At 48.4% G+C, this 14,114-nt stretch overlaps 3 protein-coding genes across 3 annotated transcripts; 1 reads left to right on the forward strand and 2 right to left on the reverse strand.

The window, feature by feature from the left end:
* Window positions 1-1,309: 1,309 nt before the first annotated feature.
* Window positions 1,310-2,809, forward strand: VFPPC_01955 (Na/H antiporter; the record flags this gene model as incomplete). The annotated part of the gene is made up of 3 exons (XM_018281689.1): window positions 1,310-1,557; window positions 1,605-2,256; window positions 2,324-2,809. 3 exons carry the CDS (start codon window positions 1,310-1,312, stop codon window positions 2,807-2,809), a joined length of 1,386 nt encoding a protein of 461 aa, XP_018138723.1.
* Window positions 2,810-3,084: 275 nt separating this feature from the next.
* Window positions 3,085-5,700, reverse strand: VFPPC_16676 (cation transport protein domain-containing protein; the record flags this gene model as incomplete). Its single annotated transcript, XM_018294429.1, has 8 exons — window positions 3,085-4,057; window positions 4,135-4,249; window positions 4,315-4,659; window positions 4,724-4,774; window positions 4,837-5,115; window positions 5,193-5,329; window positions 5,434-5,554; window positions 5,634-5,700. The coding sequence occupies 8 exons, from the start codon at window positions 5,698-5,700 to the stop codon at window positions 3,085-3,087; spliced, it is 2,088 nt and encodes a 695-aa protein (XP_018138724.1).
* Window positions 5,701-10,194: 4,494 nt separating this feature from the next.
* Window positions 10,195-10,764, reverse strand: VFPPC_13182 (hypothetical protein; the record flags this gene model as incomplete). The annotated part of the gene is made up of 1 exon (XM_018290959.1): window positions 10,195-10,764. One exon carries the CDS (start codon window positions 10,762-10,764, stop codon window positions 10,195-10,197), a length of 570 nt encoding a protein of 189 aa, XP_018138725.1.
* Between the last annotated feature and the right edge of the window lie 3,350 nt (window positions 10,765-14,114).

Consider the following 14,114-nt stretch of genomic DNA (forward strand, 5'->3'; position numbering starts at 1 on the left):
ACATAAGGAATGGGTAAGGCTCGCCTGCTTAGATTGAATTTTGCCAAGAGCCGTCATCGCCACCAAAGCCCCGTGTTATCGCGAGTTCGTGGATGAGGCACTCGACTCTGCAGAGTCCGCAGAATTGACCGTATCAATTTGCTTCATGCGTTCACTGCGATCACTGTTAAACTATACTCTCAATATGAATTTTCAAGAGACCAGGCATACTAATAAGAGCGGTCTTGCAGAATGCAAGCCCGTGTTGAATTTCCAGTCTTGATATAGAACTTGATGCCCCTGTTATCGCCGAAACCTGCAGGCGAAGCAGAAGAAACCGAAGCAGCTGGAGAGAAAGAAGAGCGATCGGGGTCCGACATTGCGACCGGCCTTGGTAACCGTTAATGGAGAATTGATTTATATGGGGTTGGGCTTGGGATTTGGATATCAGAGTGCGTAGTACGATCAGTAAAGAACGTCTTGAACTAGAATGTTTGTCATGGAGTCTGGGTCTGTACTGGTAATGTTGGAAAACATAGGTGTTAAAGTATTGGAAGTGAAAACAGAGCAATACGTAGGGTCAAAGGCCTCTGAGGTTCAAAGGCAGAGAGCAAGAGCCAAAATGCGTTCGTCGAATGCCAATCACGGTACCGGCCAGTAAGTACATACATGAGAGTTGGTGGCACTTAAGCCAGCTTCGAAGCCGCCAAATAATCATAACCACCTAATTGCACACTTGTCTCCCCAGTCTTGAATCAGTGGGGCAGCTGTTCATAGTTGAAGCCGACTAACGAGACAAAAGCCTCAAGTAATTTTATGTCCTAGGATGCACTTGACTTCTTCTTTAGATTATTTCGGATTCTTTCTGAGTTACTGAAATGCGATCTAGCATGTTTATATCTTGGTCTCGCGATGTCTCAGCGGTAGTGGATGCAGGACCAACGGTTGCCTAGTCCGGCAAGTAGACAGAGCGGAGGTGGAGAACCCATGCAGTGCATCGTCGACAACATTAAATCAGTCGAACCGGACAATCTGATTCAATTCCCAGTATCATTTACGCGCATGTTCACTAACCGTCTGAACAGTAATATCCCTTTTGTTCGGTGTGGCATTTGGTCCGTACGCAACAAATTGGATCCGACCATGGTCCTACGCTGCTTGTCATCGCGATGGCCTTACGGACGCCCAATGTGATGACAGGCTGATTGCCATAACGCTCAACTTCTCCAGATTGGTCCTTTGTGTGCAACTGGTCTTAGCTGGCGTCCAATTGCCCAGCAAGTATCTCTGGAAACAGTTGAAACCAGTCTTGCTTCTTATCGGACCCGGCATGACATGCATGTGGATGGCAACAAGTCTCCTGGTTTGGGGCCTTGTTGAAACGCCTAGTTTCTTACATGCCCTTGCTGTCGGAGCCTGCGTCACGCCAACCGATCCTGTCCTATCCGCCGTCATCGTCAAGGGCAAGTTTGCGGATCACAACATCCCCAAGGACTTGCAGGATCTGATTGTTGCCGAGTCCGGAGCCAACGACGGTCTGGGTTACCCGTTCTTATTTTTTGCCCTCTACTTAATCAAGTACGCCGGGGCGGGATCCTCCGAAGGCGGTGTCAGAGATAGCATAGGCTTATGGTTCGCGTTTACGTGGGGATACACCATTATCCTGAGCATCATTTACGGCGCGGTCGTGGGCTGATTGCCAAAGAACTGCTCCACTTTGCTGAAGATCGCAACTACGTGGACCGTGAAAGTTTCCTCGTGTTTGCTATTGCTTTGGCTTTATTTGTTCTGGGGACATGTGGCATGATTGGCACTGACGACGTGTTGGCATGCTTCATCGCAGGAAACACATTCACTTGGGACGACTGGTTCCGCCTCCAAACAAAGGACGACTCTCTACAGCCCACGGTCGATATGCTCCTTAATGTGAGCATCTTTCTATGGTACGGCGCCTACCTCCCCTGGGAGACATTTGCCAACAATCCCATCGTCCCTTTGAGTAGGTTGGTTCCCTTGGGTCTGTTAGTGCTTATTTTACGACGTCTTCCATGGGTTTTTGGTATGCATGCATGGATTCCTCAGATTCGCCAAATTCGACAGGCCATCTTTGTAGGCTTCTTCGGTCCGATTGGAGTGTCGGCAATTTTCTACCTCTTTATTAGTATTGAGTTTATTGAGGAGCATATGAGCGACGAGAATGGCGTCCCTAGAGAAGATGTCAAGGATCTTGCAGAGACCATTAGAATCGTTGTTTGGTTCCTTGCTGTATGCAGCATTGTAAGTGGCAATGTGCTACAATATGTTTCACTTAGACATCTGTGTCGGTTTACCTAACTTTCCGTAGGTGGTTCATGGCTTGAGTATTCCACTTGGAAGACTCGGTTATCTAGCACCCAGGATTCATCGCGTTCTCAGCGAGAATTTCAGTGAGACATTCAGCAACCAAAATTCCATCGAAAATGGCAGGAAAGTTCCCATGATAGGAAGATTATTCTCACCTGCCCCTCAAGATCCCGAAGCGAACCTTGCAGCCCGTGTTCGCCAGGGTTCTGCTCCAATCACCCGAACTGGACGAGGAGCTTTGCCCTCTAGGATCACAGAGCGGTACCAAGCGTCTCGAGGTAATAACACTTGGGGCTCAGACGGGGATGAGGCCTCTGAAAGTGCCGATGCTCGGGCGGGTGCTGAGGACAAAGCCGGAGGACTGTGGACTTGGACGCCTGCGAGAAGTGCGAGGAGAGAGATATTATTCCTTGACGAGGTGACAAGGGGTACCGATCCAAGAGATAGAGGTCCGCCGCCCAATTCGCCTCCCAAAGGGGTGGATTAGCAATGATTTAGAAGGTGACCAAATGAACATGGGATGTTGAGGAAGCTGCATTTTGGACAAAGGAGATCAAAAAGTTGAAACTGGAACCGTTTCAAGGAATTCAAGTCTAGACAGTTGACATATGAGTTTTGATTACAGCTGTCCCACCGGAAGGAATATGTCAATGGAAACTGCGTACCACGATGACTATCAAATATGCCCATACATCCCCTCTCCACCCATTTCCTGTCCGAAACTACCCCGCAACTCGAGCAGTAGCCTGCTACAAATAACTGTCATTGTTGTTTGCCATCGTCATCACCGCTGTCTGAATCAGCTGTCAAAACACCTTGATCGGGAAGTACAATGGCCTTATCCAACGCATATGGCAAGCCGCGATGTCGTCCACGAATCATCATGGCGCAAATAACTAGCTTGCTAAAGACGCCAAAGACGCCACTGAGCGACGTCGCTACGTCCGGATACCCCAGACTCAGACCGACATTGCCATAGGCAGAGGTAACCTCGAACAAGACTGTCCAAACGGTAAACGAAGGGATAGAGTTGTCGACGATTCTTCGCGCCTCCGCAATGCAGATGCAGAATACACCGACGAAAATGAACCACAGATCGAAACTAAGTTGGTTTCGCATATGGGTGAGGATGTAATCCTTGCCATTTGTCTCGTTTAACTTACGCTCTTGCTCGTAGAGACCCAGTGATCGTTCTTCGTAGGTATTTGACGCGCGGATGCTGATGGCGATGGGGAAGATGGCAATGTACATCATGACGAGGAGGCTGAATTGCACGCCTGGGTTGACGTTGGCGAGATTAAACGTGGATGTGCCAGTGTGTCGGGATGAAGCGGCCTGGAATATGGCGGCGAGGATGCGAGGACCAAGTGGGAGAGATGCTACTTCGGGGTTATCAAGGTCGAGCACGATGATGAGCAGGGTGTCGATGAAGTTGAGGGAGAAGATGATTCCGAAGAGAATCCAGGTTGGACGACTGGGGAACAGGAGAGTGTAACATCTACGAGGATGGTCGAGAAGGAACGAGAGGGGTTCTCGAATAGACGACTTCGTAGGGGCAAGGTTGTACATCGTCCAGATGATGAGGCGCAGAAAGACTGGGTAAAGGGTGTTGCCAGCGAAAGCCAGGAAGCTCATGATGAACATGGGCCACTGGGCATCCCGGAAGGATACCATTGAGTCGGGAGTCAGAGTGAAGCCGAGGTTATCAATCATGGTTTGTGCCGAATAAAAGGCCCTGAAATCATTTTTTCAGTCGACTGTTAACCTTCAAAGTTTTGGAAGAGGGTTATGTGTTTATAATTAGCTACTAACCACCAGGTTGGATTCTGGGCAGATTGCGCCAAAACGTCTCTATATTTCGGGTCGCAATAGCGGATCCAGCCAACTAGACAGATCGCTCCGAAAATATGGAGGCCGAAGAAATACGCTGCACCATCAAATCTAATGAGTATCGTTGCTCAGTGTCACTTGACGAAGAACCGGTCAACTTACCAAATACAACCTTAACAAGCAACTTCAAACTTCTATACTCAATACCGCCCAGTTTCTCACGATCTTCCCTCGTCAAATTCGAAAATTCCGAGTTACGACCCAAAGTAGCGTGCTTCGAAAGAGCAAACATATTTTTGGTGTCAGTTTCCCGCTGCAACGAGACACTCGTGGAAGCGGAATTGCGTCGGCGACGGGTGGGATCTGAACCAAGAACAAAGATGGATGACGCGACGCTAACCACGCGGTCCATGGTTCGTGTTTCTTCCAGTTTTGGGCCATTGTCGTGACGGCGTCTGCGGAAATCAGTTGCATATCTATGTGGTGGAGCGGCGTTGATAGACAAATCTGTGTTCAGTTGTGGTTATTTTCATGTTTCATGAGTATACTGATAGACTTTGGAGTAACACACCATCCCGAGCATTTCTGCTCGATTGCTTGCTTATTTCAACTAGCGGTAAGCCTGATTGAGTTGTTAGTAAAGCTGGTAGCTGGATATGATGAATGTTAAGGTTAGAGTCGTACCACGTTCACGCTCACGAGGACCAGGGATGTAAAGAGTACCATCGCCTTGTTCGTTCTTCCCCACTGGAGGGTCGAATGTAATCGTTCGAGACCTCTCCGGGAGAGTCTTGGTGACGGATTCCTCGTCGTCAGAGTCGTCTCTTGCGTACTTTTTGCTGATTCCAATGGTTACAGTCTCATTGTCGTGTTCATTGATATTATCGCAAACCGCCTCAACATCGGTGTCTTTTGAATTGGGTAGAGCCGACGGCGGGTGTCGGGCGGTTAGAAGACGTGGTGCTGTTTGGCGGAGTTAGAAGGGCCAGAGGTGCGCAAATCAGAGGTGCAGTGGCGAATGGGAAAGAGGTCCGACGAACCAACTTTATTGAGATGCTTTCGGAATAGAAGAAACCGGACAAGAGCAACAATTGCATTGATAAATCCGAGGTTGGTGAAGACCGGAATGAAATAAATGTAAAGTTGCTGGTATGTGTATAGGTCTTTGACGTCAACTCTGTTGGAGTCAAACAGAAATTAGTAACTGCTACAACGGCCAAAAAAAAAAAAAAAAAAAAAAAAAATTACAGGGGGGAAAACTGCAACAATGTCAAGACGAACGTGTTCAAGCCCGACTCTGTAGATGCACTTGCACCAAAAAAGTATGCATCAATGGCTTTCAAATTGCCAGCCGGGTACAGGATGACAAGTGACAGAATGCTCATGAGAATGATGTACACATCTGTATCCCAAATAAATTGCCAATATTAGTATTTTTTTGCAGATATTTAAACTAGCTGATTATACACATGGGGGCTTACAGTGCAAGGTCACGAAGTTAAGACCGGGCAGCCAAGCGGTCTGGCGTTGCTGCGTCGTTTGCGTCATTGGGATTTCTCAGCTGCCGATTGCCCAAGTGGCCAAGACCCGAAGCGCAACGTGCAGCTCGCAATGGGAGAAGGATCGAATGAAAAAAAAAACAGAGAGAATAGTGCAAGTACTACAGGTAACTACTGGTCTCCCCATGCACTTATATAGAAATTCTTGTTTGGTCATGGGTGGCGAGGGTTATTAATATTCCCAACACCTGGACAAGCTCCAACTATTATTAGTATGAGCGGTTTTTTGGGCGCCACACCAAAATTCGCTGGGCATCTTGCTAGCATGCCTGTTGTTTTTGGGGGGCTACCTGCCTGGCTGCAATGCCACCGCTTCCATCCAACATGGGCTTGTGCGACGGCGTTACAAACATGAACAAGCCGACAATGTGGGCCTGGCCACCTATCCACCGTGCTCCACCATCACAAGCTGAACATTGCGGACATCGGATTCGTCCTATAATTTGCCTTTTTATTTGCCCATAATTGAATGCTGCAATAGCATCCTGACAGACTATTATATTTCCAACGGATGTTTTTATTGTAATTATCGCGCAGACCTGGCTGCTTCTACACCTACTGCTTCTGAGATGGATGGCAGTCCTGGTCGCTCCAGGCGCGGAATGACAGTTGTTCTCGCCACCCGTATGGATCCAGGGCCTTGTGAGTGAATACTTGGAAAGCTCCTTATAGTCCTTCCATCTCGACGGTTCTGTCACATGTCGTTAGGCTGCACGCCAAAGAAAGGGGTTATGTCAACCTAACTGTTGCTGATTCGCGTCTGAATGTACTCCATCTTCGTAGTTTGGAGAATATGGGGGAGGGAGACGCTGTTGACGGAGGAGAATGATCCTGGACTTTGATCACACTTAAACGACTGTTATATTTGCAATTAGCCGTCATTTCCTGGCTGGTGATTTCTTACCAAAGTTTATCAAGGCATACCAAAGAGGGCAGGTACCAGATCTTCCCAACAGCCAAGCATCTACACAGCAACGGTGAAACTCATGACCGCATGGCAACTGGCGAACTGTTGTTCCTTCCAGGCAAGGCTCTGCACAAATTGAGCATTCTCGAGGGTTGCAAACCTCTGAAGAATCTTTGTCTCGGCTGCCTGTAAAGTTTTGTCGCCATGATCCGAAGGGTCTGTTCGTGGTATCGAGGGACCTTAATTCCTCTATGCTAAGTCCATTGTGACCTGGCTGATGACTTCGTTGCGCGTTCGACCTAGCATTGCTGTTCTCCGAAGGCGAGAATATCCTCCGCCTCATCACGTAAAGGCCGACAACTAGAACAAGAACCAGTGCAATACAAAGCCCGGCTGCTAAGCCTGCTGTGCCAGATGTGTAGGCACTATTAGCCGTGGAACCATTCCCACGGGACACTAGGTGTTGTTCGTTGTGAAGATGAAGTCGTATAGTATGCAGAGGAATCCTCAAGGCGCGGTCGGCTGGGCCGAGCATATTTTGGTAAGAAAGCGCCTAGGAGCCTATTCACAGCTTGGCAGGTTGAATATGAGACTGGAGAAAAGTGTGAGAGCTTGCAAAGTTGCCACATGAGCGACCTGGCAGTGGATAGTGTAATATATAATGGGTGCGGGCTGTCTCTGATACGCCGTTACCTATCTCGACCACATTCTCGTGCTACAACCGTTGATTCTGTCATTCGCTGAGATGTTCTAGACCAAGCTGTTGTTGGATGGCATTTACATGTGTCACGTTATGAGAGTCATAGTTAGCCAAATTTAATATCGTGGCGCACAGGTAATTACTGATGATGAATTCATTGTTGTTCTTGTTCGTTGTCCTTCTCTTGCCAGAGGGATTCACGTCATTTATCTGAGTTCAGAAGCATAACTACCAGCCTTCTGATAAAAATTTCAGGTGGTTGGCCAGCCTCTCATCTCCTGATATCTATGATTTTATGACATCTAGCAATTACTCCAAGTCTGCTTGTTCAATCAACAGAGGCAGTTTTATCCGACAACATGCGGTTACGAGTCCAGCCGGCACTCTGCCGCTTTCGCCGCGCACCTTTTATTGAGGCAATTTTTTGCTCTTTGGTTGGTCCATCTAACCAAAATTCCTTGACAGTCTCATCCGATAAAAATTTGCCCTGTGCTGCTATACTTCATATATTTTACCGAGAACGATATAAAGTCAAACTGCACGGAGTCGTCTGAGCCCGTGGATATGTGACGATGTGGACACTGTGGCGGCGCCTTCGCGTACGAAGTCCTACAGAGAACCAATTCCCGGCCACCATCTGGCATCCAGCGTGTGCAGCAACTTGTCATTTTTTTTTCTTTTGTTATAGACCCTCCCCAGATTTGTTGCTGTCTGAACCAGGATGTCGCGGCCGGAAAGCAGGTGATGAATGTCCATGGTGGCCGGGAATTAGGTAGCTGAACCACTTATGAGGCCAGTCAGCATTGTGCAGATGCCGAAAGTGGTCGATCGAGCCAAGTGTCGAGGAGGTACAAGGAACAATGTGGAAAGTAGCGCCACATCTTAATGTACGCATGACATCGTGTTGTCCGTATTCCCTGGTCTGTAATCTCACACGCTCTTGCTTTAGTTCCCTCCGCGTTTGAGGAGGCCTACGGGTATCGATTTTAATGGAGGCTGGCGCGGATCCGGACCTCGTGGACGAGAACGGGAAACCGGTGGTCACCGTGGCAAGAAAGAATGGACATGGGATAATTGCAAGCTGCTCGAAAAACTGGAGCATTAAAGATGCTAGAAGGAGACAGGAACGTTCCTTTTGATTGGCTGATGTTGGTACTCCAGTATCTGCAATTATCCTGAAGCGGGAAGTGAAGAAGCAGAGGGCAGGTCGACTCGGATGAACAGGCCACGGTATATGAGAAACCAGCAAACAACTCAGCCTCGCAGGATTCTACGGGGAAGTCGGCGTTGGTGTAGTTGCGCGTAGCAGATGGGTCAGGTGAATACTGAAAATTTCCCAAGTCGACCATGCCGAGCGATGGCCACTAATTCGATCCCCAACATATGTCCAGCCCTGAATCCGTGCATGGCCATCCCCTCACCGCACGGAGACAGTAGGAGGAAGTTGTCTCAGCCCCACGATATATCCGAGAATATAATTTCACATAATGAATCGGTTGCATGATCGACCCGATATAACTGTTAAGGAGGATGGCCAACCAGGTGTTATGCCGTCGACGAGCTCGCTTCGAAGCTGAAGTGGGCGCTCATTGTTCATGACGCGGAAATGGTAAAATTTCATTGACTCGAGGGACAATGAAAGCTCGCTTAAGTGGGCTACCCGTTTCGCGTATGACATGACCATCTGCACACGAAAGTACAAAACCGGTCATTGAAGTTAACCCATGTTTCGATCACAGAAGGAAGTAGAACTACAGAGTCTCCTGCGTTTTGCTAGCCCGAAGCCTAACACCATGCACTTGTTGCACGTGGTTCGTGAAAGCATTCAAACTGGTTAGGATGTCACCCAATTGCGCACATTGTGGGTGGCGGCAAACAAACTTTCCCTCACTGCGCTCATGCTTAAGTTTGTAGTCGATTTCATCGGCTACTTTGGCCATTGTTGGCATTTGATTAGCTGCAATCGCAATTGGGATGATGCAATGGGAAAGCATATCTCTTGAGCCGAGAAGATCAATATGTCACCGGTGACGTAAATTGCCACCCAATGGCTTGTCCATATGCATAAAAGTTGCTTGGTCGCTGACATCAGAGCCTGTCGTCTCAATCGGTTGGGGTGTTTTATGCTCCATGCACCGTCCCTCGCACTGGCTTTCCCAGCTGACTCCAATTAGAAAGCCACTTTATTAGATTCGCCGCACTGAAATCTCCGCATTCATTGACACCCTGAATAATATCATCGGAAAATGCGAAGTTCCCAGTGAGTCTTGTACTGTGAATGCTCCGATATCGATTGGCATATGACAGACAATTGAGTCGAGCGTCATTTGCAACTATCAAGCCCCTACGAAGTGCTGGATGTGCGCAAGACATGTGCAGCACTGTTGAAATGCTTGGATAGCCTTGTACTCTACTTACAAATGTCAACACGTCGGACTAAACGCCCTCATTTAGTTGAAGCAAGTATACTGTGAGAATTCGGTCAATCGACTGCACAATCATAGTCGTATCGGGAAGCCTGTTCCTCAACATGTTATGCAGCGAGAACTGTAAGAGTTGTAACTGAAAAGGACGCCTGCTCTATTAAAGTCATAGGCTGGGGTTCAGTAGGAGATGGACCAGAGCACCACCATATTACAGCCAACGACAATGCAGTTCCGGAGGTGTGTCCGAGATATGTCTGAAATATTTCTGACACATCTTAAGTGTGCCAAGTTTCCAGTTAGTGGTGGGTGGCTGCACAAGATTGGCGCCTTTGCCTGGCGTCAGCTCCACATCCTCTCATTATTCACCGGCGGTTGGCTGGTGCCGCCTAGATCTTTCTCTGTTGCACTACCTTAATACGTATGGAAATCGGGACTAGCAGAGAACCGGAACTAGCTCCATTGTCTTGCGTATTTCTGCATGTAAGCTTGATAGACATGGTCAAATATATCATCCATTGTATCGTCAAACTCATCGTGCACATCCTCCTCCGGAATATATTCCGCCGCATCCAATTCTTCGTTCTCGGGATCCTCTTCCGACTCGACAAGATCAGAGTGTTCATCAGGGTGTCGGAAGTCTTCGTAGTTGCTAAGTTGTAGCTTTCTAAAGCGCTCTACCCCTTCCGCGTCTGCGAAAAGGACCATTGGCCAAAGCTCAACTACAGATTGTTCTTGGGCTAGGTCTCTCCTGAAATACGTACAAAACTCGAACAACAGATTGTTACTAACAAGCATCGGCACCACTTCGTCTGCAAATCGATGGTGCTTAACAAGGTTGGGCCAGCAGTAAACAAGCTGTAGGTTTTCATCCAGTTCAGCCTCGAGCTTGGGAATCTCAAAGTGGAACTTGTTGACTAACTTCGATCGACACCACGTTACCCCAGCCTTTAAGCATCGATGGCTGGAGACGCAAAGATATAGATAGCGAAGTTGAGGACAATGCTCGACAAGGGAAGCCATCGGCCCTTGCTTATGCTCCTCTCCACATGACGCTCTAGGAACGCCACCAGGACTTTTCGTCTGGCCGTTCGCAATGGCGCCACCGACCGATGGCCAAATTGCGGCCCTACGCGACTGTTCAGCGAAAGAGCTCCATGGCGTACAAGCGGACCCCTGGGCAACCCTAAATCGAAACGACTATGGAAGACCCATTTTGCGGCGAGGTTAAGAACTCAGTGCCCAGCATGGCCGAGTAAGTGATTCAGATGGGGAGGATTCTCGAGGACTGCAAGTGTGATCTTCAATCACTCACACCAGCTACGCACTCTGTCAACGTTATCGTTTTTGCGGACTAGTCGAGAAGCGACACGCAATTACTTTTGGGAAAGTATGTGCGCCAAGCTCAACTGTCTTGCCCCAAAGCAGGCAAGAGGGTAGTAGATCCGCCTTATTTGTGCAGCCATTGCTTGTTTGATTACGAAACGTACCGGAGGGTACTACAGCGGGTTCATCTCCCAAACTCTAACCGCTGCTACAGGTTATGTGGTGCTACCACCATACGAAAGTGGTCTTTGTGTTGTGCAGTCCCAGAATACGACAGGTGTTCTCAGCGGCGGCTGCGCCGCCTATCAACATCTCCCATGACAGGTTGATTCTAGAACCTTCTATAGAGAGGTATATATAAGGCGCCGTGATGATGCCACGACTCAGGAAGACTGTCCTTTCCTTCCCTATCTTGATAGTAAACAGCATAGGGACTAGTTAGTTGAATCAACTCGCTAGAGGCCTTTCACAGTACGAGCCATATTCATTCACAGTTAGACCCTGCAGGCAACTCACTGGCTTAGTTCCCTGGACGCACTGTGTGTTGATGGTATAGAGCCGGTGACTTCTTAGTTGCTGCGGATGAGAACCAACTCGGCGTTTGACACCGTGGTGGGGAGTGCGACCTAGATGGAGCAATTGTATTGGAGTATTAAATGTATATGCAGTCCCGGTGTGGTGCCTTGCGTCCTGTGGCAGCCTCGCGACTGTGCCAGACACAAATAAGCCACCAAACGCAATGGTTCGTAGCCACACAAAGCGCGACGTGAAGTTAAGAGGGGTGGGATGAAGCTGCCCATCAGTACATAGAAAGCCGTCACTCCTGTCGATGGGCCAGGGAACAAGTCGGTGGCTTCATCAATCAGATAAATTTACCAGCAGCTCTAGTGGGAGCCATCTCTGCTGGCCACATTCAGCTTTGGCTGAGAAGCCACAGCTCTGGGCAACCCATCAACCGTCCAAACCGAGACCGGACGCCTGGCAAGTCTCCTTCCTCAACAGCGACGATGGATACGGGTATATGCACACTTGTTCTGATTTTCGAAGGCCGCATATGTAGGTAATGGGGTTATGACACGAAGGGTTAATTCACCGAAGTTTTGCCGCTCTACCTCGATGTACCTGCCTGGCTACCAAGTTACACGACGCGTTACCACAAAAAATATTGCTGTGGTACTAGCAGCAATCCCCGTAAGCCGCATACTGTGCAGGCACTTACTCCTTCTTCCATAGGATGGTCACTCCAAGGACTCTCGAAGTGTCAAGTGTCCAACACAACCCCCATTTCAAGCAATGACAATGATTGATTGACACTCCAGGAAAGCTTCTACAGCCATATTGGCTTCCATATCGTATGTATCATATGCGTGTCAGTTGTCCTTAAAGGCTGTTATGGTTGATTTTGGCGTCAATTCAGCCATTACTACGGCCATATGTGGCGGAAAAAAAGTCTGCAAGACACTTACGTTAATATCCTAGCAGTCAATGCGTTTGCTGCTAGTTTGAGCCTACTTTCTCTTTAAAAGCCCGTTTTGGCGATACATCTTGAGGCATTCGTTTCTTCAGCCAAAAAGCGACAATTCACCATTTTGTATGTGTCGCTAGGGGTGTGGATATTGCACCCCATGGGGTGTGGATGGGCGTGTTCTAAAATCCGCCGAGAATGGCAGCGCCAGAGCGACTAGAATCCGCTATTCACCCTGTTTGTTGGCTTGTGTACATATTGACTTGAACAGATGAAAATGTTACGGCGCAGTTGAGGCCAGAAGTGGATGAATAACTTGCAGTGAAGGGCGTGTCTTTCTCCCTTGCAGGTTGTGGCTCATTAGGTAGCAAACGTAGCTGCTGTTGGCTCTTTGGAGTGAACTGTGGGAGTCTTTGTACAGTGTGTATATGATCATTGTGCACTGTATACACAATTCCAACAGAAGAAACTCGTGCCCGCGTACTCTCATGCTGGGCAGATGTCAGCCAGGTGGTCATGTGTGTTGGTTCCAGCCAGCCAGCACTCCCTGTCCCGAGAGAAGTTTTACCGGCTTTAATTGAATTATCGAGTTGATCCCGTTACAGTACGGTATCGACACATGCATGTAAATATGTTTTGGGAGCTCCTTGCGTGCCCACAATTGAGGATGTCCCCGATCTCGGATAATGCTGCCTACCAGTACTAATCAGGTCTCTGTCGTTTTAATTTAGCGGGAGTTGCACCAGATCAGGTCTGGAAGCACGAGCAACAGAGTGTCGTAATTCGACTTTCTCATTCTTGACCCCAGCGCAAAGAAATCCACGCATCATGCCGTCCAGTTCATGGCCAGGTACATCCGACTTAGCGCTTCCACCAGACACGTCGCATTCTGTGTTGACGGGAAGTGCTCGAATCAGATCTTTAATGTTCATGGTTGCCCACATCGGCTCCACGACAAGGCGACCGCTCCAGCGCTATCGTGCATGTCCGATCTAGAGCATATACTTCCAGCCAACAATGGCTTCGAAAAACCTCACAATGACAACGAACCATGAAAGCCATCACAGTCACAACTGGAGCACCTAGGCTCGAACTGGATCATTTACATGGCATGGGTTCCGCCATCGCCGACAGGGCGTTCCCCCAAAGAGCTTTCATCCAACAATGGCTGCACAACACAACAATGACTAGCCATATAAGCCGCCCACCAGATTGGTGGCAGGCTGAGACTCGAGACCAGCCGGCTACAGCACTCTATCTTCTCTGAAAATGAATCCGCCTTCAGTCAGTAAACGAGATAGGACAAATGACAATTTTGCTAGAGCAACTTTTCGTTTTATGAAAAGATGCGACCAATTAAGCCGGCGTTATAATGCGGATGTTTATCTACTCGTGCGGCGGAAACAAAAACATTACGACTACAAGTCTACGGATGATCCGTCGTTTCCCGTCTCGTCTCCTGACTTGGTGAGTTGGCAAACATTTACAAGTCCTACCCTATACTGACCATCAACCTAAAGGACAAACTGTACCCGCCAGTAATTAGAAAGACTGCATTAGACTATAATAATAGGGATTTGGG

The sequence above is a fragment of the Pochonia chlamydosporia genome, chromosome 1 (genome assembly GCF_001653235.2).
Source record: "Pochonia chlamydosporia 170 chromosome 1, whole genome shotgun sequence".
Lineage (NCBI taxonomy): Eukaryota > Fungi > Ascomycota > Sordariomycetes > Hypocreales > Clavicipitaceae > Pochonia > Pochonia chlamydosporia.